The sequence below is a fragment of the Melospiza georgiana genome, chromosome 9 (assembly GCF_028018845.1).
Source record: "Melospiza georgiana isolate bMelGeo1 chromosome 9, bMelGeo1.pri, whole genome shotgun sequence".
Taxonomy (NCBI): Eukaryota; Metazoa; Chordata; class Aves; order Passeriformes; family Passerellidae; genus Melospiza; species Melospiza georgiana.
Window position 1 is genome coordinate 13,136,521 of NC_080438.1, and position 21,761 is coordinate 13,158,281.

A 21,761-nucleotide genomic window follows, 5' to 3' on the forward strand; every position below is an offset into this window, starting at 1 on the left:
GGGGGAAATTATCTGTTCCTCAGACAGATTTTGCCAGAGCACATTCTAGCATTCTTGCATTTCTGTTCTGAGAATGATGGGTGTCTGTCCAGGTGGCCAACTTTGGCAGGATAATAAATCGATGTTCTTTCTTCTGTGTACCAGAGGAAGCGGGGAGGAGGGAAAATGTCTTCCTTCCAGAGGATATTTGCCTTTGCCATAGTGATAGAAAAAGCTGATGAATAAATCAGCCAGAAAAAAAAAAAAAAAAAAAAAACCAAAATAAAACAAAAAAACAGAAGGGTCAGAAAACTTATGGCAAAGGAAAAAACAGCGAGAATACTGTATATGTCAGGACTCTGGTTACCATTTCATAAACAACCTTCTTCCTATTTTTGTGTCATTTACTTTAACATCCTGTTTCTTTCTTTATCCCATGTGCAACTTTGGGATTTTGAAAAGGGCTGAAGCCTTAGAAAGGTTTTGTTTATTGTGTATTGGGAGAAGGTGGAGTCTTCTCTGCTAAAATTGGGAAATGTTTAAAGAGAGATAATAGATGCTGTTGCAATGAAAAATGCCAACTTCCTCCCAAGAGGAGAGACACCACAGAAAGAAAAGTGATTTTTATTATATTTATTAGAGATTTACTATTTAATATATTTCATTTGAAACAACTTTGCACTTTGAGATCAGTTTTGACATAATTTTCAAGCTGTTGTATAAAGCCAACTTCCACTCTTCAAGTAAAATATGTATTCTTGTGATAAAATTTGCAAATTTTTGTGCTGTGGCAAAGACAGCCTTCTGAACTACGTCCATGTTTTGCCCTTGAGCCCTTGCCTGAGCAGCCCAGCATAGCAGGAGCTCTATAAATTATCATGTTCCTTGTGACTTCAGTTATACCAGTCTGGGCTTGCAAAGAAGCAGAGCAGCTCCCTAGCCTTTCAGTCATTCCAGTTTGCAGTGTTAGTAAATGTGGGTTTAAAAAATCATTTGGTAAGTCATTACACAGCTGAAGAGGACAATGCAAAGTCTGAAAGTGTATCTTGAAGAATCTCTGTTTGAGTCCCTTGGGCTTTGGACTAAGGCAGAATGCAAACCTAAGTAAGAGGTGATGTGGTTAATTTGGGAGAATCTTATGTTCACAGGTGGGTGCCCAGGCAGCTCTGTGACACTTGTAGTGCAAAGTCAGCAGATGGTGGCACAGGCAAACTGTGCTAACAGGGCTGAGACAGCCTCAGAGCAGTGCACTGGCAGGCAGCAACAGCTGTGGGACAGCTCAAAACTTTGACAGAGGCTCTGTGCAATGCTGGGATGCTAAGAAGAGCTCAGTTGATAAAGTTCAGTGGCATTCTAGATTCGAAAAAGGCAGAGGTTATTTTAAAGTTGCAGGAGAAAAAGGTTTTGCAGTAGTGCAAGAGGAGAGTAAAGCAGCAGAGCTGGTTTAAGAGTGGCAGAACAGAGCAGGTTCTAATTGCAATAGTGTTAGTTAATACTATTAATTTCTATTTTTCTATTCTGTTTGGGATAAGTTTTAAAAGGCTGCAAGCATTAGAAATACATCTGTAAACTTGTATTTCCAAATCTCTTAGATATTTCTCAAATTTCGTTTGCTCATAGGATTTTTCTTTCTGAACACTTGTGTGTGTTGTAAACCCAGTTGTGACAATCCAGACCACACTCACTTTCCCTGCAGGCTCTTGACATTCCATGAGCTCCAGAGAGCTCTCTGAATCATGATTCAGAGGCCTTGCTTTGAGACACAGCCAGCAATTACAGCCAAGGTGAACCTGAAGTTCCAGGCACATTTCAAGTTAGGCTTGCACTGTGTTTAACCCTCAGTGACTTTAAGGAGTTACTATGAAATTGTTGCAAGTGATGTCACTCCATAATCAAGAGATTACCAAGAAGTCACAGACAACTTCTCACTTGTTTTTTTGCCCTATTTCTTCTAATTAGATCCTGACAGGATTTCCAGTTATTCACAATGGTTTGCTTTACAGCTATGTGCCAGAAAAGTGCTATTAGTACTCAAGTCCCATAGGTAATTGTGTTTGCCAGTCAAAACATTAATGTGGTTGTCTGAGTTTTTGTTTTAATTTTCTGTCTAAAACAGCCTTGGAAGGATAAACTGAATCTTAAATGGCACATTATAGAAATCCTTATAAAAATGGCTTAGTGCCATGATATGAAATGCATTATTTGAAACATTAGATTTTGTTAGAAAGAGTAAGAAAATAAAAGGTCAAGGTAAGTTTACAGGTGATTCACAGACCCAAAACTAACTTCACAAGGAATGTTGTGCAGGATTGTCATCTTCTCATTTATTTATCTTTATAACCATCTGCAGCTTTAGACTAAATTAGTAGCATTTATCAACTGTATAATCCCTTAAAAATTAGAAAACAGTTGTTTTTTTATTAAAAAAGGAATGTGGTGAGCTAGTAGGAACTAGTAAAGAGTGCAGATTAATTTAGTAATTGCTTTATTCCTGGGTAGATATGGAGTTTTGAACATATACAGTGCTTACTTTTCAATCTTGTGATAAATTTCTCTTCATTCTTGTAATCATTCTGTACTATAGACTTGACCTGAAAATTTGTCCTCCTTTAAGTTAAATGTGCAAATCTTGTAGTAACCTTTAAATATAATTTTTATTTATTAACTTTGCAATTAATGAATTAGAAAAATAAATTTAAAATAAATATTCCCATTAATAAATACAACATGTGGGATAAAGTGAAACAATTTTTCTTAAATTGTCTGAGATCCTAAATTGCTGATAGACTGTATTTGCTATGTAACAGCACATTTTGTGAAATGTACACTAGGATCCATATGCTGACCTTAGAGGTAGAATGAAAATCTCTTCATGCCACAAAAATTCAATAGTCAAGGCACAAGACACCCGAGAATGCAAGAAAAGCAAAAGTCAGCAGCTGGATCTTAGTGCCATAGCAGGTGAATCAGTATCATAGAATGTAATAATAAATCACTTATAGGCTGATGGGTTTATATCAAACACTTTAAATCAATAATAGAGAATTCCTAGAATGCATTTCTTTTTAGTGTGAGATGTTTTTATTACATTCATTCAAATAATCTTGGAGACTCGGTGTTAGATGATTTGCTCAACATCTTAATGAAATCACCCTCATACATCTTGGGAAGTTCCTGTGCCTGGAGCCTGATGGTGTTGCAGAACCAAGTCACCATGCTGCTGATATCCTGGGTACTGAAAGGCACTCCTGAGGTAAGATTCATCTCAGGCTTATGAGCCTGTGAGAACTTAACTGGTTGATCCTTGATCCACAAAAGGATTCAACGCTGCTTGTGAAACATTTATGTCTTCTTTATCTGTTGTAAACCGTGGGTTGCACAGAATTGTTCCCTTTCCCATTAGGATGTCCCAGTATCTAAGTGAAAGCCCTGGCAGTAGATGCATGGTCATCTCACTTAGTCAATGGTTATTTCATTCAGCTGCAGGTGAACCTTGTAGGTTTGCCTGGAGCTGAGCTGTTGAAAGAGGGCTGCCAATATCCATTCCTCATGGTGTGGAGCTAACTATAGTAAGAAATTAAGTCAAACAATGCAAAATTTTTTCAACCAAGAGGGTCATTAAACCATCTGTTACTTATTATTTGATATTCACATGCAGTTCTTGGGAAATTTCAGGAGAGATCCTTGGCTAAGAGGTATCAGAATGTTGGAAGTCAAGTTTTTCTCATACTAATTCAGTACAGAGTTTCCTCCTGCCTGAGAGCAATTTCAAACATGTGACACATTTCTCAAGTTGCCTCTCTTATCACTAGAGTGTAACATGGTCTGTGATAAAAGGTGACACAACTATGAAAGTCATTCTTGCTCAGTTGTCTATATCAGACTACAAGGGCTGGGACTTTGATGCCTAGCCAAGTAATTGTCTGGGAATTATCTTTCTGGGATAATTGTCTGGGAATCTCATCTTTCTTACCCTTGTCTGTCGAGAAAAATTCAGCTGCTTATGGTTTTTATCACTTAGCCACTCCTACTTTGCTATATTCCTTTTGTGGAAGTGTTAACAAACAAAGCAGTTAAGATGATACGTAACTGTCTGGGGGAAAGAAAGGAGAGAGAGAAATAGTCCAAGTGACAAAACAGCATGTTTTTTATTTAGGGTAGAGCACATTCCAGAGACAAAAGCAGGGTGCCAGTCCTTTAATAGAGTTGCAGCTGGTTTCAAGCATTATTTGATTTATCAGTATGTGTACAGACACACAAACATACATATTTTGCTACTGCAAAATCCTTTCTCTTGAATACTTGTCATTTTGGCTTGATGGAAGTAAAAATTGATTCATTCCCAGTTGCTTCTATTTGGAAGGTCAGTTTCTTCAGGACTTTCAGTCCATTTCCAGAGAGGGGAGAGTAACAAAATCTAGGTAAAAAAGAGATTTAATTTCTGTGTATCTTTAAAAAAAAATCAATATAATAAACTGAGAAATCTCTGTAATTCTTACTAAAATGGAAGATTTAAAAATTATGAGTCTTGAATTCTGCAAAGTTAAGTAATTTAATTACTTTCTGACATCTGTGTAGTATTTCTACCTGTTAATGAGCCAGTCCACTGTGGGACAACAAAGATAACATTTCTATAACACAAGGCAGCAAAAATACCCAGCCAAGCACAGTACTTCAGAATATGAACCATTGTAAGAGAATAAAAAAGAATATATTCTGGAAGATAAGTTGAAGGATAATCCATTAGTAGCAGTGCACTTTTCAGTAGCCTGTGTAGGAGAATCCAAGTTCTGCATTTCTTCCAGGTGGAATGGTCTGTTATAGATCTTGCTGTCATTATTCCCCCTTTTCTTTCTTGGTCCATAGGGACATGCATGTACTTCATGACTGAAGAGCAGGAAGGATGTGACAAACAGGGAAGTGACTCATGAACAAGGGTACTGCAGAGCTGCTGCTGGTGAGTAATAAGAAAGCTTGGTCAAAAAGTTCTCCAGTTCTCCATCACTGTCTTGAAAAAATTCTTCTGACCTTATGAAACACTGGCCTTAATAAAGTACACAACAAGATTTAATGGTATTTGAATTTCCTGTGGAATGTTGGGTGAATTAAGAAACATGCTCATATTCCTTCTTAAATGTTTTCATCTGACTTTACCTTGCCATATCCTAAGTTCTGGCTGTCATCTGCATGTTGACCCAAAGCCCACTCTATTTTTTCACTCTGTCCATTTTGAACGAGTTTTGTCAGGGTTTTTTTTGTTTTTTGTTTTTTGTTTTTTTTTTTTAGTTTTCTCCAGTGAGAACTAATTATTTTTATATGCCTTGCTATATAAATAAATAAAAGTGAATCTGAAGTCTTACTTCAGAATTCCCAAAGAGATTTTGAATACTTCAAGGGTCATAGTTGAATTTAATTCTTGTTATAGCCTAGGTAATATTTCAGGAGGGAAACTTATTTTTAACTATGCCACTGTGAAGACAACAGGAGCACAGCTATCCAAACTAATGAAGTTTGGCTTGGATTACAGCATTTGGCACTTAAAGTATGTGGATTTCAACACTATCCAACAGTTTCATTTTTAGATCCAGCACCACTAAAATCATACTTTCAGTTTTTTAGAAATAAAGTTTGGAATTTCCAAAGCATGTATTTTTTTCCAGTAACAGAAGACTAGGATAAAAAATAGGGACTTTTTTTCTCTAGTGGCTTTTATTTATTATTAGATGAAATTTTTGTTCTTTCCGTGAAGTGGACAATGCCTTTGAATAGAAGAAAATATGAAATTAGCTAATCTGTAGTCTATGCATCTTATCATTCTTCTGTATTATTTTATTTGGCACCTTTGTGGATTCTGGTTGCCTTCAGACTAACTAGACAGGAAGTGTCCTAACTGAGAAACTGGTGCCTGAGAAAGATAATGGAGGAAGTAGATGCATTTATTTTTACATATGGTATTTAAGAAATTCCAGAAAAGGGAAAGAAGCAGATAATAAAACTTTCTTAAGATTTTCTTTTTCTTTTTCTTCTTGCAATAGATGACAAGTTAGATGTAGAGTACAATTGTGAGGTGTGATGTGGGTTACAGGGTAATGCGTTGGTGTTCTCTTTGTAGTTAGGTACAAAGTTACAATTCCTGAAACAGACACAACCCTTTAAATAGATATGCATGTAGATCTCATCCTTCCCATCCGGAGATGAAAATTATAGGGAGTCAGTGATGCTCTCCTCCCCCTCTTGGGGCTATACAGAGATTGTATTATTGTCAGGTGTTGAGAAAGCAGGTGGAGAGAGTCAGGAGAAGCAAAGTTTGGGGCAGCTTTGGGAACCAAAAGTCCGGGTGCCGAGGAAGGAGACAGTGTATAACCCATAGAGCAGGCTATTGAAGTTACTGAGAACTGAAAATGTTGAGACTGGCAGATCATTTCCTGCTCTATTAGCCATTTAATCAGCAGTCTTCATACATGTCCTCCAGTTTCATGTTTTTTCAGTTACTTTATCAAGATATGACCATATTAAAGGTACTGCCTTGCATGTGGTGCCTGAAGGGCATTCCTTCTTTGCTGATGTGAGTTTTGTCTCTGAGGTTAGTTCTCATTTGAGTTACAGCACAGTCCTCTGGCTCTTTTTCTTCAGGCACAATCATCCTGCAGAGGTATCAGACACTCTGTGCGTGGGGTGGAAGCTTTTCATCCCAGCTGCTTCTGTAAAGCATCTGAAGCTCTGAGGCTTTCTTTACTCAGACCCCCAGTGCACATCCCAAGAATATTTCCTGAGATGTGTGAGGGCTGCAGTTTGAACAGGGGACCTAGCTATGGAGTTGCTGTAACATCTCTTTGATATGGGGCTAAAGAACTGTTGAGTCAGACTTTTCTGCATCCTTTCACCAGAATGTCAGGTCAGATGAGTTTCCTTCTACCTTCTTTTTTCTTAAATTTCCTCTGTCAAAAGGACAGAGGAAATTTCTCTCTCTCTTCACCATGGGTCCTTGTCCATAAATCACAAAAGCACTGGTGAAGGTTTTAAGAGTCCAGATTCTGCAAAAGGTTGGCTTTTCAGTTTTCCCCTAATAGCCTCCATAAGGCAGGAGGAAAAAATGCTGGAAAACGTGTATAAACATTGGATAACCAACATGTTGGATAATGTGCATTTTGTTCAAATAATTCATTAAGATTTCAAGAACTTGTTATCTCTTTTGCTTAGAGGAAGCTAATAAATACATCATATAGATATTTAATAGAATTGCAAAAGTAGGAGTTAAAGGAAATGATTAGCACAATTCTGAAATGGTTTCTGTTCTTAAATTTCAGATAAATCTGATGTGAATTTTAGTTTCCTGAAGGACACTTGTGTTTTCTTATGCCGGGCCAAAAATTGTGTTCAGTGTTTCCAAACTCTGTTTTGCAACACATAATTGTTTATCTTAGTTTGTCCCTCAAAGCCTTAGAAGTCTGTTTTGATTACTAGATGTATTGAAAAACATGTAGTTGCATCCCAGTGCTTAATTCTTTTAATCTTTTTTGCCTTTAGTAATATTCTTGTAATTCTTGTTTCATTCCAGTCCTCATTACACTCCGCATGTGTCGAGATTTCTTCCAATTGGTACTATAATACTTATCTCACTGTGGATATAGATGCATCCTCTATTTTACCCCCAGCATCCTCCTCTGTGCTGTTTGAATAAAAAACTAGATTATTTGAACTCTCAAGGTCAAGTGCTAAAACTTGTCAGCTAATCTCTGTTTGTTTACAGCCAGAACAGAGAGTTCTGAAAATAACCCAACTTGGTGCCCATCTTCCTATTTTGAGGTTGATGCTGAGGGTAATAGGAGCAACAGTAATGTACATATTTTAAATACATAGAAGGTTTACATTTGAAGTTGTGTAAAGAGAAAGTTTTTTAAAACTTTTTAAAATTTTGGCAGATTTGTAGTTCCTCTAGTAATATTTGTTGGCTAACTGTGCTCTTACCTAAACTGTCTGAGTTGAATTTGTCTGAATACTCAGGATAGTAGTCCCTCTGGTAAGGATCCAGCTCCAGTAAAGTTAATGGCGCTGTACAGTTTAATTTACTGAGACCAGGATCAGAGTTATTTCCTATTTCATGTCATCTGATGAAGGACTTGATTAAGACCTTTCCAGTATGCAGCTATGTCCTCCTATGTTTAAGTTTTTTTTTTTTCCGTCTAGAAACTGATTTCCCAGAAACAAGGAAGTATTGCCCTTTCTCTTTCAGCTTAGCTTCTGATGATTATTTAAGCAGTCCAAGCAGAACAGTTTCATTTCTTGCTTTTCTCTGACTATGATTTTAAAGTAATTATTTGCAACTTAACTGAGAGAGTGCACTCTCCTTCAACAAGACCTCTTTCTCTGCAGTAAAATCACACTGTGTAGAAGTGTTATTTCCTGTCCTGGATAGCTCTTGAATTTTTGGATTTGATAGTAGTACTTGTAGAACAGTACACTGCTTGCATTTTGTGACACTTAGGAGTGTTTTATTCTTCCTCCTCCTTCTCCACCTCCTTCTCTGCCTTCTCCTCGTCCTCCTCCTCCTCCTCCTCTAACAACAAAAAAAAGATGGTGATAATAAAAAGAAAATATTATGGTAGAATCCACTGTAGCAATTTCATTGAATTTTAGTTTTAGTGACTTTTGGTTAGGCATTTCCAGATGCTTCAGATTTCCCTGTTTTATTGCCTTCTGGGTAATTCTTGGATTGTCTTGGAGTGGATTTTTCTTTTGTTGTTGTTATTATTATTATTATTATTATTATTATTATTATTATTATTATTATTATTATTATTATTCCCAGCTCCCTCAGCTGCTCCTCCTCAGCCCTGTGCTCCAGCCCCTTTCCCAGCCCTGCTGCCCCTCTCCAGGCTGTCCCCAGCCCCTGAGTGTCTCCCCTGAGGTGATGGGCCCGCAGCTGGGCACGGCTCTCCAGCTGTGCCCTCACCAGTGCCCAGTACAGGGGCACAATCCCTGCTCCTGCTGCCACACTGCTCCTGATAGAGGCCAGGATGCCCCTGGGCACACCTGGCTCATGTTCAGCTGCTGTCAGTCAGCATCCCCAGCTCCTTCTGCCCTGGGCAGCTTTCCAGCCTCTCTTCCCCAAGCCTGCAGTGCTGTATGGGGTTGTTGTGAGCTAAGAGCAGGACCTGGCTCTTCACTGTATTGAACCTCATCCAATTGGCCTCAGCCAATTTATCCAGCCTGTCCAGATCCCTCTGTAGTACCTCAATTACTTAAGCAGTTGAATAAATAAACATTCACAGCATTTCCAACTGAAAATTAAACACCGAAAGTATTATTTTACTTTTTTTCCTAACATTGCTGCCATATTAGCCAGTAAGTGTTGTCCTCACAAATATTTCAAACTGGATTTGTATATCCACTACAAAGTGGCATTGGGTATATTAATTAATTCCATTAGTTTGAAGAGTATAAGCCTGATTCAAGCTGATTAAGTCAGATCTCCAGACTTCTGCTATCTGATGTATTTCTTTATTTTTAGAGATGAAAAATACTTAGGAACATAAGTAACAACACCTTTGAAACTGGTAGCACAGTTTTCAAGGGAAACACTGAGTCATGTAATGTTGTTTACAGAGCTGAGCATTGTTAGAACTGTTCTGAAAACTCAAACCCACAAAAATATTTTCATTAAAAACAAATTTGAATAGCTTTTTATCTGAGATATAGTTGCATTCAATTACTTTGACTTACGCACATTCTTTCACTTTCTCTGTCGTTTGCAAGATCAGATCTGAAACAGATTTTTCCAAATGTAGTAGGCACTGTATTTACAAGCTTTACTATTTATTTTCCTGGGCTGCCACAAAAGCAGCAGAGGGCGCTGAGCCAATGGACACCACCCGATTGGTTCTCTTCCTCCCTGCTCTGGATTTTCCCGTCCAGGGATTTCCCAACTCTGCCCCAAGGAGGGAGAGCCTTTATAAAGAGCCAGCTGGAACTCTTGTAACAAACCGTTGCGCAGCAGCAAGATCTCACTGTGCTTCTTCACAGAAAACAGAAAGCAAACTTTTGAATTTACTTTCTTTATCCAGCAACAGCAATTACAAATGTTTAAGGAGATGGGAAGAGCGAGCCAGGCTGTGCTATTAATTTTGTGCGTGTTAAGGACTGGTAAGTTGGGGAAGGTGAGGGTTGGTGGTGGTTTCATTTTTTTAAACTTTGTTAAGTCTAAAGTGACCTAAAATTTGCTGTTTGATCTTTATTTCTCTTTTCTCCAGTTACCTTTTCATTTCAGTGAATACAACTGTCAATTAAGTAGTCCTGTCAAAATGTCAGGAAGCTTTTTTGACATTTACTTTGAGCTTTTCTGTGCTCTGCAATGACTCAGTCGTTTTCCTATTGAGTTTGCTAAAAGATAGTCTAGGAGACAACTGCAGTACATCACTGGATGCTTGACTTTTTATTGTCATTCCTGACAGTAGCAAGCAACTTTGGTACTAAATGTCCTGTTGAAAGTGTTTCTGCTGTTGTCTTTGCTCTCTACCTGCTACCTCTCTCCTCAATTGTTATAAAGTTTTAGAATCAGATCCACCTGACAAAAAAGATAAGTTGTGCCAATGCATTTATTTAAATTTGGTTGATGCCATTTTATACATGAGAACTGTCAGTCATCTGAGTCTGTATTGTCTTTGACAAAAATAGCAATGTTTATGGGATGTTTTGAATATGTAAACCACTGTATGAGCTTTATTAGTTTAACTTCCACACAACCATAAAGTAAAGAAATGAAGCATAAAGACCTCATGTAACAGTAGAACATGAGAAGAAATAGGGAAATAAAAGCTGAGAAATCTGCTGAATTGATGTATGTTTTCCCTTTTGTAGTTAAAGCTTTTGAAATGGAAATTATACCTGCTGAGAGAATTGTGGCACAGATTGGAGGCACACTCATACTCACATGCAATACTACTGGCTGTGCATCACCAAGTTTTTCCTGGAGAACCCTGATGGACAGCCCCCTTGGAGGAAAAGTCAGAAACCACAGGACATATTCTACATTGACTATGAATCCAGTTGGTGTTGTGAATTCTCATTCTTATCTTTGTACTGTCATATGTGGTGAGAGAGGGAAAAAGGAGAAGAGTGTCAAAGTTGAACTTTACTGTAAGTAAAAATGTAAAATTCTCTTTAAATAGTACATGTTGATAGAAAACTCAATAATTGTTTTAGATATTGTGGTTACCAGTTAACTTTTAATTCTAGGAAAATGAGTGTTATAGCTCAACATATACTTCCTTCTGAGATTCCTTTATATGTCTGTTCAGGACACTTTCTTAGCCCTTTTTTGCTTTCTGCATTGAAGATTGTATGTACTAATGTTATTTAGTCTTGTTTCTGGTAATTCTTAAAAGCCAAAATGTGCACAGCTTGAATGCATTCCTAGAGCTGGAAAAATAAAAATCAATGCCTTTGTAGATTGCAGGAGAATAATTCAGATGTCCAAACCTACCAGCACAGAAAACAGGATCGCACTAGTGCATGGATTGCTCTCAATGCCTATAGTTAAGCAGCTGTATCACTGCCTAGGTGCCATGCTGAATCTTACTAATCTTTTGTGATCATGTTTCAACAGTTGTACAAATAAACTTCCTGTTAGTATATGTACTGCTGATAAAGGACCTGTAGGTCTTCAGATCAAGTTATGTCTTGTAATAATGTTGATAGAATGTCATGTTATGAGCACCTATAAAATCAAGATATTTGGTGTCTGGATCTTGCTCTTATGTTGACCCTACTGTTCTCCTCTGCTAGTCTAAAAAAATTGATTTTGTTCTTTTAGCTTTCCCCAGTGATCCTATCATTGACATCAGCCCATCCTTAGTTGCTGGAGAACCAGCCCCTGTCATCTGTAAAATTCCAGATGTATATCCTTCTCATCACCTGGAAGTTCTCCTAAAGAAAGATGGACAGGTTCTTCATGAGGAATATTTTTTGTACGATGACAGCACAAATACAGAGACCAAAACTGTGACATATACATTTCATCCCATGGCTGAAGATGCTGGGAAAGAGATTACCTGTGTGGCCAGGTTACCAATTGCTGATATGGATTTTGAACCCAAAGAAAGAACATCTTCTCAGAAACTTAATGTAAATTGTAAGTATTTTTGTGCAAGGGCTTTGGCTAGTTCAGCTTTCAAAGCTGCAAGTAAAACATCTTACTAATTCTGGAAAAATGATCCCACTGTGCTACTGGGATACATTTTTTTTTTCTTGGTATTCTGTGACATGTACCTCTAGAAAAGCTAGTGTTAGAGATGTGCATATCATTCTTCATTTACCACTGATCTTGTCTTCCTTTTGCTTTATTACAGTTGGTCCACAAAATACTGTCATTACTGCATCTCCAAGCAACTCACCAATGGAAGGAGACTCTCTGAACCTCACTTGTGTGACTCAGAGTAACCCACCAGCACAAATAGTTTGGAGTAAATCTTTGGCTGAAGAAAGCATTCAGCATCTGATAAAAAACAATGTTCTTTTTATTCCCCGTGTCCGTTTCAATGATTCAGGACGGTACATCTGTGAAGTAATTAATCTGGTAACTAATAAAACAGAGGAAGCAACTGTGAACCTTGTTATACAAGGTACAAGTCTGTTTGAGTTTCACTTGTATTATCCAGTACCTAACTGGCTGATCTCTGTTAGCTTGGAGGATGCTGAAACACTGAAAATTAGGGAAATACGGGGCTTTCCTTTTTACATATTCAGGACTCAGCTTCAATTTAAGGCTGGTTCTCATGTGCTGTAGTTTTTCTTTCTATATTTAATTTTCAGCTAATTCTCTCAGTACTGCTGTTGTGCATGCACAGTTCAGTACATTTCCCACAATGCAACACTGTAAGTCACAAAAGAGTCTGAGAAAGTGGTGGGGACACACACACTTATTTCTGTGAAATTTAATGTGCATACCAGTTTCACAGGGACATCACAGTCTCCTTCTTTGAACTAGTAGTTTTAGTCATTAGCATTAAATTTAATAGGCATGTAATGGTAAAACTGTTTTGGACTTAATAATATTGTTGTGATATTTTGTGATTGATTGATTGATTGACTGCTACTGTTTTGACAGAGCTAAAAGTCTTAGATTGAGTCTGAGGTCAAAACCAAAATAAACAGATTCTTGAGCAAGCAATTCATGCTTTCTTAAAATCTTCTCCATCTTTAGAACATTTGCATTACTCTAACAGCTTTTTCTTTTGTCATGCAGGTGCTCCAGTCATCACAGAACTCTCCATTGAACCTTCTACAACAGTTCAGGAAGGACAAAATGTCTCCATACAATGTTCTGCTGAAAGCAACCCTCCTCCCAAGATAATTCTAAGGAGAAAATCTGACAATGCAGACATAGGGACTTCTAGTGCCAGAAGTATTTTTCTTCCATCTGTGATGTTCCAAAATGGAGGGGACTATGAATGTGTAGCAGAAAATAAGTATGGGAACAGTAAAAGTGAAATCACACTTAATGTGAAATGTAAGTATGTGTAAAGTTTTCCCAGTCATTTAAAAATAGTTAGTTCTTCAGTGATAAATATAATCATCAAATTAAATGAAGAGAGAGCAAAGAATCATCACATTCCTCTGCTTTTCCCTGAGAAAGGAGCAGTGCTGATGAACAAAACAAAGTCATGAAATCATTAATGTGATGACAGTCTTTAGTAGAGATCTGAACGAGTGAGAAACTGATCTACATGGTTAGAGGTATTTGGTTAGAATGTCTGGGCTATGGAGGGTTTGTACAGAGACTCTGATACCATGTCCTTTACTTTTGTTTTGGGAATGAAAAAGAAATTAGCTTTGGGAGGGTGACAGTCTAGTGTCCAATAGGACATGTTGGATCCATCTCTAAATAATCCAGTGATGATTAACTGTAGGCCTCTTCCTTTCAGATGGACCAAAGAATACAATGATCACTGTTTTTCCTGCTGCTCTTAAAGAAGGGGAAACTGTGACAATGAAATGTACTAGTTCTGGTAATCCAGCTCCTGTGATCTCCTGGAAGAAAAAGAAGGCCACCGGGGAGTCTGAGAAAATTTCTAAAAATGCAACTATAACTATACACAACTTGAAAAGTCAAGATCTGGGGCTTTATGAATGTGAAGCTTATAATCAATTTGGCAAGGAAGAAAAAGCTGTGGAATTATATGTTCAAGGTTTGTAGAACAAGATGCAAAACAAGTTTTTTTGGTTTATGTATTTTAGGTCCAGATCTTGAAGAATGAAGTAATTGTGTCTTTGATGTCAGTGGAGTTAAAAGGTGGTCCTAATATCACTAAGTGATTTAGGAAGCTTTAAACAATGAAGTGTGAAGTCTGCCTTAATACAGATAGATTATGAAAAGTTCTTAAGTCGGTGAGGCATCCATCAGTCCTCCCAACTGCCAAGTGTAAGCATGAAGTAAAGAGGGTATGCAGTGCCTGCAAGGAAATATCCTTCCAAGCAGGCCTATCAGTGGATTTTTGTATAACAAAGACTCAAGGAGACTACATGCTGAAGCTGCTCTATGGAAGCACTGTATTCCAGCTCTTTGCTTCTTCCCTAAGCTGCATTTAAGCTACAAGAAATGCTGATTCCTCAACTTAGTTGGAATGATAGCGAAGTTTCATTTTCAATAATAATCAGACTTCTCTGCTTTAGCTCTGCTGCTTCTGCCTATTGCATAGCAACAGTGTCTTGCTTAGGGATCACTTCTGCCACCAATTCAGCTCTCTTCCCTGTTCTTTACTATTTTTATAGCTGCACGAAAAAATACACTTTTGATTTCTCCTTCAAGCAAAGCGAAACAAGGACAAAGTGTTACTATTCCTTGCACATCTGCAGATGCTACATCTCTTAGGACGAGTCTGTAAAAGAAAGTTGGTGATGGGTTCACAACCCTTGAAACAGTAGATAGCAAATATACCACAGACAAGGCTCAGCTAAGGGATGCAGGAAAATACACATGCATACAGTTAATGAACTGGGGGAGCAGTCTCAGCACATAGTACTTGTGTCAAAGGTTAGTTAATATAACTGCTGTGCAGAGTTCATACTAGGATTTGTTTTACACAGAGTGACATCTTCAGTTTCATTAAGAATGAATTGTCTTTAAAAAATCTGACATGAGTTGCACAGGTTCTTGTCATAAGTGATGGGGTCTTAATGCTAATGAAAACTTCTGCCAAAATAGCAGATGCATAAAATAATTGCTGCTTCAAATTTTTTTGTATTTCCACTTCATCTTTTGAAAACAGGATATAAGATTGCAGAGCCTTGTGAAAAAAAAATACAAATACAGTTCTAGGACTCCTTCCTTTGCCTTTTCTATTTCTCTTCTGTTGAAAGAGGGCATTAGCCTCTGGGTTTGTTGGTCTGTGCCCTTTCATGAACTCAAACAAATAAACATTGAATTTGAAATAAGAGAACAAGAGGCTCCATATAATGTAAAAGTTATGCAACATACTCTGTCTGTTGATAAAATGTTCTTTTTGCCAGCTGCTGTTGGCTTCAGTGGGGAAGGATAGCTGGTGTCAGAGCAGTGTCTAAAGCTATGGACTCAACTACTACAGTGGCTCCATTAACTGGATTCGTATTTTGCGTGTAAAAGTTGCTGATGCCTCATCAGTTCTGCTTCTGTTTGTTGCTAAATCCTACCTTGAATTTCTTTTCAGTTCCTCTCCAAAATATTAATGTGTTAGTGTATCCATCAGAAAATGTTAAAAAAGTAGAAAATATCACTGTTACATGTAGCACATATAGCCTCAGAGACAGTTCTGAAAAAAAGCCCATCAGGAGAAATTATTCTGCCATCAGTGAATGGAAACTTTATACTCTGCAGTGTCATCAAAAATTATACAAGCATATACTCCTCCATATTTTCAGTAAGGTTGGAACAACATTACAGAGATTGAGATAGCTGTTGTAGGTAGCTGGGTCTATTGCCTTAAACCTATTTTTTTTGTATGTTTTGGTGAAATTTGTATCAAGGTGGGCACAACTAGTTCATAGCTGATCCTTGCATGGCAGTTCTGTGGTTAACCTGAAAAAAAACCCTCACCCAAAATCACACCAAGCAGCCTAGTCAGAACAAGCTGTATTTTAACCTCCTTTCAGTGTGGCTGTCGTTGTCTTGCTTAGTTGAGTTGGTGTGGTAGCTTTAAGGATAGGGCCACAAAAAGGTGATTCCTGGCTGCATTTCTGTCCCCATGCTTGGACAATGAGACTAATCCAGAGAAGATTGTGTTTCACAGAAAATCTAAATATTGAGCTTTTAAAACATGGTCTTCCCCTTAAAGAATGAATTTCAGGAGGTTGAAATGTACCCAAATGTTTCCTGGGTAAAATATGTGGTATTCCTCTTGTGTTCTTTGTGAATTTCATGGTATTCTTCATTATAGATGATATCAGAGATAGGTTTGAACTTGCATAACAAATTCAAGACCAAGATAGTGGCTAGGAATTAAAGTATGTAATATGAAGAAAGAAAAAAATAATTAAAGAAAACTCAAAAAATATGCTTTGTGCATGAAAACAGAAATATGTTCCAAATGAAAGTCATTAATAAGACTGCTTTTACAGTGATACACATGTATCTGTTTCAAACAATATTTACATTTTTTTTTCTCCTTTTGTCTCCATTTTCAGCAAGATTGGAAGAACCAGATCAGATGATCCCATTCATTATTGCATTCTCATCTGTAGCAGCAGTAGCAGTTCCTGCAGCTGCCATTTTGATCTACGTGTCAAGACAAGCAAAGATCAATGGATCCTACAGTCTTGTAAAAGCACTCAGGTTGAAAGTTTGATCATGTGAATATAAGTGTTTAGTTGATAATAAGCACTTTTATTTATTGCTGTGACTGGTTCCACCCTTCAGTAACAAATGAGTGACTTGAGAACAGCGCCATGTGATAGCAAATGGGCTTATTTTCATGTTCTCATAAGTGTTTTGGTATTTAAATTAAAGGAAGAGCTAGAATCCTGACCTAGAAATTGGTAAATCATTTCTGTGTTGAAGCATTCTGAACAAAGAGTTCTGTGAAGAACTAGGTTTGTATATAGTGTATAATTTGTGTTATAAATATGTTCAACTAAATATCAGTTTGTAAAACTTTTCTTATTGCAACTGTACAGAGAAATTTTGTTAATTCAAAGACATAAATCAATATTGCTTGAGCTGATCAGGTGATTTTTATTTTGTATTACTCTGCAGCATGCGTGTTTTTTAATATAATTTGTCTGGTTGTGGTAATGTTTGGAAAATATTCTCTTTTCACTGATATTGCCATAAACTATACCTTCAATGACATTACACAATCGCTGGGCTATGCATTTCTAACAAATTTAAACTAATTTTAGCCTTTGAGGGTCATTTGCAAAACATTTTATTTTAAATATTATTCAAAATCTGGGGTTATAATCCTGTAAGTTCTAGCAATGCTAAGGTATTCTTGCTGGCTTCAATCATTCTCAGATCAATGTCAGAATTCCGTTATTTTGTGATGAGCCATATCAGACCTTTCTTGTAAAATATAAGGGCACTGTAAATATGCTTTACAGATTTCCGCTGCAAAATAAAACTACCAGCAGATTTCTTTGTCTAAATCCCCCTAGTGATGCTTGTTTAAGATTATGCCAGAACACACATTACTGTGGAAGGAAATTGTCCCTGGCAGCAGCAGTTGTGGATGTCATGGGAAAGACACAAACAAGGCCGGAAGCCTCGAGGCATAGGCAGGGGCACAGGCAAAATCTGTGCACCTCAGCAATGGTGGGTGAGTTGTTGCCTGAAGAAATTCCCTTCCCAAGCTCCTCACTGTGAAAATCTAAACCACATGCTTGACAATTTCCCTTTTAACAGAGAACTGTCTGCATGCTTCCCTCGGGTTGGCGCCTCTTTCACCACACATTTTCCAGAGCTGGCAAAATGGCTGTGAAAATGGTGAACTTCCAGTGCAGAGGCAAAGATGGAGGGAAGGAGAGGTGGAATTTGTTAGTATTCCTCCTTTCCTCCCTTCTTCTGACTAGCAGTGGTGCTTTGACTGATCTGGGTGCTGATGTTCAGCACGAAAGGCAAAGCTGTGGGAGGTGCAGGTGCTGTGGCTGAGAGGTTGAAATGCATCCTGATGCACTGTGGCCTGATCCACTGTGCTAGGCAAGGAAGGTTTGGGGGCCTGGCACCTCCAAACTTGCACACAAGAAGCTCAAGCAGAGATATGTGAAAAGAATATGTCTACATTATACACATGGTGACAACTGCTGCCAACAGCAATGCAAATGTGGGTGCTGGCTCTGGCATGTGGCAGTGGTGCACATCTCCCATGTTTTTTCATAGTGTGTTCAGCAGTGTTTTGTGCACAGAAAATCAGTTCATGCAGGATGTCTATCTACATTGGAAAGGGAGGCTTGGAAAGTGGGGGTGTACCAGAAAAATGGGAGAGCAGTGTGGACTTGGCTTGGAGGAATGTGAGCATGCAGTAGGAGGGTGAAGAAAAGATTGAAGACAGAGGAGGAGGAGAGCTTTGACAGGCCCATGACATAAATTTCTTGGAGGTGGTGCCAGGCATATTTATTCAGAATAATGTCAGGCCTGTCTCAGTGCTGTCTTGTGAATAAACCAGAAAGCATGATTTTTTGCTCTGTGCAAAACTTTGGTGCACACACATTTGCCTAATCAGTGAGGTTCTGGTATCTGTATTGCAGGAAGGATAGCTAGGAAAGAGACAGAGAAGGAGGACTGGAAAACAGGGCAAATAAAAATGCCTGGGACTTTCCAGTCTGGAGAGAGAATGCTGAAGGAGGAGGCGTTCTGATTGATGTTTTCCAAATTGTGAAAGCAGTTGATAGCAAACAACAGATGCAAAACTATTTGCTAAATCATGCAATTCTGGAACTACAGGATATGCACACTGAGGAAGTGTTTTAACAAAAATAATAGAACATTATTTTTTCCCAGGGTGAATGTCAATCTACTGGAAGCTGCTGCAGAAGGGTCAGGGGGATAACAGTATCAATTGGTTCAAAAGCAGAATGGAAAAAATAATGGGCTAAAAGTCCATAAAAAACCCAAAAGGGAGTAGACAGAAATGTACTGTACAACGTCCCTTATTCAGTGGCCATTGATGCTGAGCAATCCTCAGGATACATACCAGAGAAAGGGGACAGTGTATGACATCCTGAAATAGTGTCTTTCACTGCTGTAGAGATCCTGGGGTTCGGGGGTTACTGGTGAGACCCACCAAGGTATGCCTTGCCTTCTTACTCCTCCTCTGAGCAGCCTTGGGCCAGACCTTGCAGAAGGGGCATAAAAGTTCCTGTGCTGTTTTTCCCCCTCCTGTGGACTGAAAAGATGAAAGATGGGTGGGAGAGAAATAGGAGCCATCTTACAACAGTGCTTTAGTGCTTGAGTAGTCTTTACTGGAAATTCCTCCACTAGTTTCCAGAATTCTTTCAGCTGTTGGTTTTGTCAGTATTTCTGATACAGATACGTCCTCGTGGCTTGTCTGCCCTCTCAGGACCTCAATTGAGGTACTAAGTGACTTAAGTCAATAGAAGTTGCCCCTGGACTTCAACAGGGCCAGCTTTCCTCCCAGAAACGTTAAGTGAATAGAAAGAATTTCTAGTGTCCATTTTAGGAGAGGTTGCTCTTGTGTTGGCAGTGAGTTCCTAGCAGTGAAATCACAAAGAAGGGTCTTGCCAGGGGATTTCCTGTCCTGCTGTCTCGGTGTTTTCCAGGGAACTTAATGCTATCAGTACAAGCTTGTCTTATGAAGGTTTAAAGTTCACAGTCAAATAACTTCTCTTTTTATTTAAAACTACAGAAGGAATATTGCTTCTCCTTACACAGTTTCTCATCAAGCAACTTGCAGAGCTTCTGCCCTGGCAAAAAGCCATGAACAGCAGCTCCAGCCCGGCAAGTCTAAGGCTGGAGGTCTAGGTAAAAATCCCTGTCACAGGGCCTGCCTTTATGATCAAGAAAGTGGTCTGTAAAGCAAAGAGCTGACAGATCCTCTCAGGTTTTCTCTATAAAGTCACTTCACAAGTTATAGATTTGCATTTTCCCCTGTCTGATCTTTGCTCAAGCATAGCTTTGTCTTTTCCTCTTCAGGAGTCTAGCCCAAAAATAGCACTGGGCAATACTTGTATGAGTCTGGATTTTAAAGAGTGATTGCAAGTTCTCACTCCCTGAAGTCAGTTCAGGATATATTCTTTCATGAAAGGCTCAAACCCGAAAAGATACATATTTTAAATGTCTCCAAGAATGCTTTCAAATAATTTTTAAAGTATACTGAGGGGGACAGTTAATATCCCATGAGAGAGGTGCTGTTATAGGCTGGAGATAACACTGGTGGCTTGTATTTGAAGGGGCAGGCTCCTCCTGTTTTCAGGGACTAGCAGGCTGATCAGAATATTTATTTAAGGCCAAGTGATGATCTGGTATCTATGAACAGGGCAGGCCATTCAGCTCCATGGACTTGCTGCTGTGCTGGACCACATAACTTCTTTAAGGAGATATGTTCCCCTGTAAGGGATCTGATCTGGAAATTCCTCACAGAGAGTTTGCAAATGTCCTTGGTTATCAGTGGTGCCCTGCCTGTGATATATACATGGCCTACTTCCTAATCCAATTTTTCTGTCCTTTTGCACAGTTCTACCCAAATGATCATTGCATGCTGTAATCAATCTCTTGTTTCTTTGATAAAATAAACACAGAGGATTGTTGGAAGCCTACATTTATCAGGTCTTTTCTACAGCAGTAAATAATCCTTGTAGTTTTTTCTAAATCCCTTCTAGCACTACACATATCTTTTAACATGAGACAAAAAAACTTTGTCAAACCAACCAGTCTGAATTTTACCTAGACCATGCAGTTTAGCAATCAAAACCTGACAGAATTTCTGACATTATACTCAGTTTGAAGGCCACTTCACATTTAAGAAAGAAGTGAGAGGAGTGGTTATATCAGGGGAACTCACTTTCATGTTCCATTGTCTGTTGTGAAGCTCAACAGTTTTTAAGCCTCGCAATCTTTTGGGATCCACATGCTACGTATCCTGCCACCAAAGTGGTGCAAGTTATGTTACCAGAAATATGGAAATTCTTGTGAAAAGAGTAATGTGCTTTGCTGTTAGCTGCCAGGCATCTCAGCATAGCAGTGTTTTGTTCCGAGTACCTGGGTACCTGCCAGGTACAAAAGCAGGGGATCTCCTGCCTTCCCTCTGCCCTTCTCACCTGAAGGGTCCTTCTGGTGCTGCTGAAGTGCACAGAATGGCCAAACATGTGACTATGAGATGCAGGGCTGGGAAGTTCCCCTTGTTTATGAGGTCCTTGGTTCCTCTCAGTGGTTCTGCTATGTTTAAGGTTCATTGCAAATTAAACAAGAGAAACATTTTTTTGACAGGTTGAAAATTTACCCTTTGAGGGCGCCTATTACTTTTTGCCATGGAAAGAAATTGGGACATTTAAATCTGAAGATTTATTTTTTCAAAACAAAAAATTATATTTTATAAATAGATGTGATAGGGGGTCTGGGACTTGGTGCTTATGTGACTCGAAGGAGGACAATAATTACTTATTTTTTAATTGCAGTAATAAATGCTATATCCATGTGTTGAAAGAGACAGGAGCATATGAAGAAAGTCAAAGTAAGATCATTTTACTGTAATCCTCTTTGCTGTGTGTGATTGCAAAAACTAAAATGTTCTGTCCTAATGCTGCTGGTTTTTTCTCTTAAATATTTTTCCTTTCCTTTTGAATGAGAGGCAGATATG

At 38.4% G+C, this 21,761-nt stretch overlaps 1 protein-coding gene across 3 annotated transcripts in view; it reads left to right on the forward strand.

The window, feature by feature from the left end:
* Nucleotides 1-17,595, forward strand: part of VCAM1 (vascular cell adhesion molecule 1) — a 40,812-nt gene extending 23,217 nt beyond the window's left edge. Inside the window, exons 1-9 of one of the 3 annotated variants that reach the window (XM_058029900.1) lie at nt 2,759-3,232; nt 4,846-4,936; nt 10,044-10,122; nt 10,837-11,115; nt 11,792-12,109; nt 12,327-12,599; nt 13,223-13,486; nt 13,902-14,165; nt 16,636-17,595. In XM_058029900.1, the coding sequence (XP_057885883.1) occupies nt 4,907-4,936; nt 10,044-10,122; nt 10,837-11,115; nt 11,792-12,109; nt 12,327-12,599; nt 13,223-13,486; nt 13,902-14,165; nt 16,636-16,796 (1,668 nt within the window). In that variant the 5' untranslated portion in view covers nt 2,759-3,232; nt 4,846-4,906 and the 3' untranslated portion in view covers nt 16,797-17,595. Of the gene's footprint in view, nt 1-2,758; nt 4,937-10,043; nt 10,123-10,836; nt 11,116-11,791; nt 12,110-12,326; nt 12,600-13,222; nt 13,487-13,901; nt 14,166-16,635 lie in introns of those variants that run through there. The other 2 variants (XM_058029899.1, XM_058029898.1) reach the window with 2 other exon arrangements.
* Nucleotides 17,596-21,761: the final 4,166 nt, after the last annotated feature.